The sequence below is a fragment of the Sardina pilchardus genome, chromosome 17 (genome assembly GCF_963854185.1).
Source record: "Sardina pilchardus chromosome 17, fSarPil1.1, whole genome shotgun sequence".
Lineage (NCBI taxonomy): Eukaryota > Metazoa > Chordata > Actinopteri > Clupeiformes > Clupeidae > Sardina > Sardina pilchardus.
Genome location: NC_085010.1, coordinates 14,844,702 through 14,847,201, shown reverse-complemented (window position 1 = coordinate 14,847,201; position 2,500 = coordinate 14,844,702). Strand labels below are relative to the sequence as shown.

Here is a 2,500-nt window from a genome sequence, read left to right as displayed (position 1 = left end):
GTGTGTACATGAGATGAAATCATCACCTAAAGACCCACATACAGAACTTGTTTGTTGTTTCAAATGTGATCGGGCATGGTGGTGGTGGTGGTGCTGGAGAGAGAAAGAGAGAACAAGGGATAGAGAGTGAGGGAGGGAGAAAGAAGAGAGATGAAGGGAAGTGGTGAACGTGTGGAGGAGTGGGTGAGTCGGTCGGGTGAATCTTCTGTTTGCTGCCTCAGCGTTTCGGCCCCTAATTCAGTCTATAGTGGTGTCCGACGGGGCTCTCCATCTCCCTCTCTCTCCCTCTTTTTGTGCTGTGTGTGTGTGTGTGTGTGTGTGTGTCTTTGGCTTGTTAGTCTGTGTGTGTGTGTATGTGTGTGTGTGTGTGTGTGTGTGTTTGTCTTTGGCATGTGAGTGTGTGTGTGAGTTCCATGCTGCGAGTATGTACAGTATATGCATGCATATAGATGAGTGAACTGCGTGTGTGTGTATGTAAATGTGTGTGTGTGTGTGTGTGTGTGTGTGTGTGTGTGTGTGTGTGTGTGTCTGGGTTTGTCTTCTGTGCTAGTGCTCCCCCACCCTCTCTTTTTAAGAATCACACACTTACTTCTCTGTGGGTATCAAGGCTTTGGAATACAGAGGTTTTTTTTTTTCAAGTGTAACATTTAAAATGTATTGGTATCTTGCACTTCCTCTCTGTCATCTCCCTCTCTCTCCCCCTTCTCTCTCTCTCTCCCTCTCTCTCTCTCTCTCTCTCTCTCTCTCTCTCTCTCTCTTCATCTGTCTGTCCGTCTCTCTGCAGTTCTGTTGCTCTATTTTCCCCACTCTCCTTTCTGGGTTTGGCTTCTCCTCTCTCTGTTGTCAGATCTCCAGACTGATCTGCTGTGATGATGATGATGATGATAATGATAGTGACGATGACGATTGGTGCTGATGATTGCGTTGTTAACGGTGCTCTTCCTCCTCCTCGGCTGCAGGGGGTGTCGTCGATAAGGACCTCCGCCGCTACCTCAGCCTGCGTTTCCAGAAAGGCTCGTTGGACCACGAGCTGCAGCAGATCATCCGGGACAACCTCTACCTCCGCACTGTGCCCTGTGAGTACCCTCTCACCCCTGAACTTTGACCCTTGACTTTTAACCCTTTGACATCGACACCTCACCTCGGACGCCGTTGTGTCAGCACATCAATTTTGCGTCCCCCCTACTAGGGTCCCAGAGATGAATTTTCACAGTTTACTTTCAGTAACAAAACCGGTGTTATGAGAATGATTTCTTATGTTTGTGTGTATATTTGTGTGTGTGTGTGTATACTGTATGTTTTTGTTTTTGTTTGTATTGGGCTCAACGAAAACATGTTTTGCATTTGAAATGGAGTTGGGCTTCTGTTTGAAGGTTTGAACAGCTGATTAAGACGTTTGTTTATCTCATATTGCGAGTGACAGGTTGTTTCTTCTGTGTTTTCAAACACACCTTTAATGGTCTGTTATGGTGTTAAGCTTTCTGACAGCGCTAATCATACTTGTGTGTGTGTGTGTGTGTGTGTGTGTGTGTGTGTGTGTGTGTGTGTGTGTGAAAAATTGAAGAAGGACAACCGGAATGAAAGGAGAGAAAGCCAAAAAAAAAAAAAAGAAATCCGAAGAGAAAAATGAAATAATTTTGTTGTCACGGTTTCAAAGGAAAAGCCTCTGCTTTCAACAGATAAATAAGCGTGCGAAGAAAGTAACAGTCTCATTTGTGTTTAATGTCATTATCGCTTCAGCTGCTACAGACAGGCCCGGGCTGATCCACTTAATACCATCAAGGCAGCGACTGGGGTTTAAGGTGGCCTGTTTGTAATCACTGAGATGTGCCAGGCTCTCCTGTGGCGTGGCCATCCCTCAGTGGGTTGTGTGCTGTCCAGATTGGATAGGAAGCGTACTACTTGCCATGCAGTATTTGTCGGCTTGAATGATGTCTGTGGTTTTCTCTCTCTATCTCTGTGTGTGTGTGTGTGTGTGTGTGTGTGTGTGTGTGTTTGTTTGTCTGTGTGTGTGTGTGTGTGTGTGTGTGTGTGTGTTTGTCTGTGTGTGTGTGTGTGTGTGTGTGTGTGTGTGTGTGTGTGTGTGTGTGTTTGTGAGTGAGAGACAGAGATTGTATAGCTATGTATGGATTGCGTATGGATCGTGTGTGTCCTCAGAAGACGGATGCTGTGTGGTTTGGCTGAGGCCTGTGCTGGGGGATCTGTTTTGGGCTGTTTGGGTGTGTTTTGTCAAGCTTCCATGAGATTCAGTCGAATTAAGGTGATGGGCTCAATCCAGCACAGTTTACTTACCGTCTGGCACACTTTCATGGAGAGAGAGGGGGCAGGGGGGGGGTGGGGGTGGGGGGGGGGGGAGAGGCTTTTTAATTCTGTGTGGGTGTGTGCATGTGTGTGTGTGAGAGAGAGAGAGAGGGAGAGAGGGAGAGAGACAGTGTGTGCATGCTGGTAATTGTCGAAGCCCTTGAGGGGTATAGTAGTTTCATGGAGGAGTGAACAGGAA

General features: G+C 46.9%; 1 protein-coding gene across 1 annotated transcript in view; it reads left to right on the top strand.

Annotated features, from left to right (window-relative positions):
• The window catches only part of magi2a (membrane associated guanylate kinase, WW and PDZ domain containing 2a), a 311,406-nt gene that overhangs the window by 83,214 nt on the left and 225,692 nt on the right, over positions 1–2,500 (top strand). Inside the window, exon 2 of the mRNA XM_062517478.1 lies at positions 960–1,076. Within this exon, the coding sequence (XP_062373462.1) occupies positions 960–1,076 (117 nt within the window). The remainder of the gene's footprint in view (positions 1–959; positions 1,077–2,500) is intronic.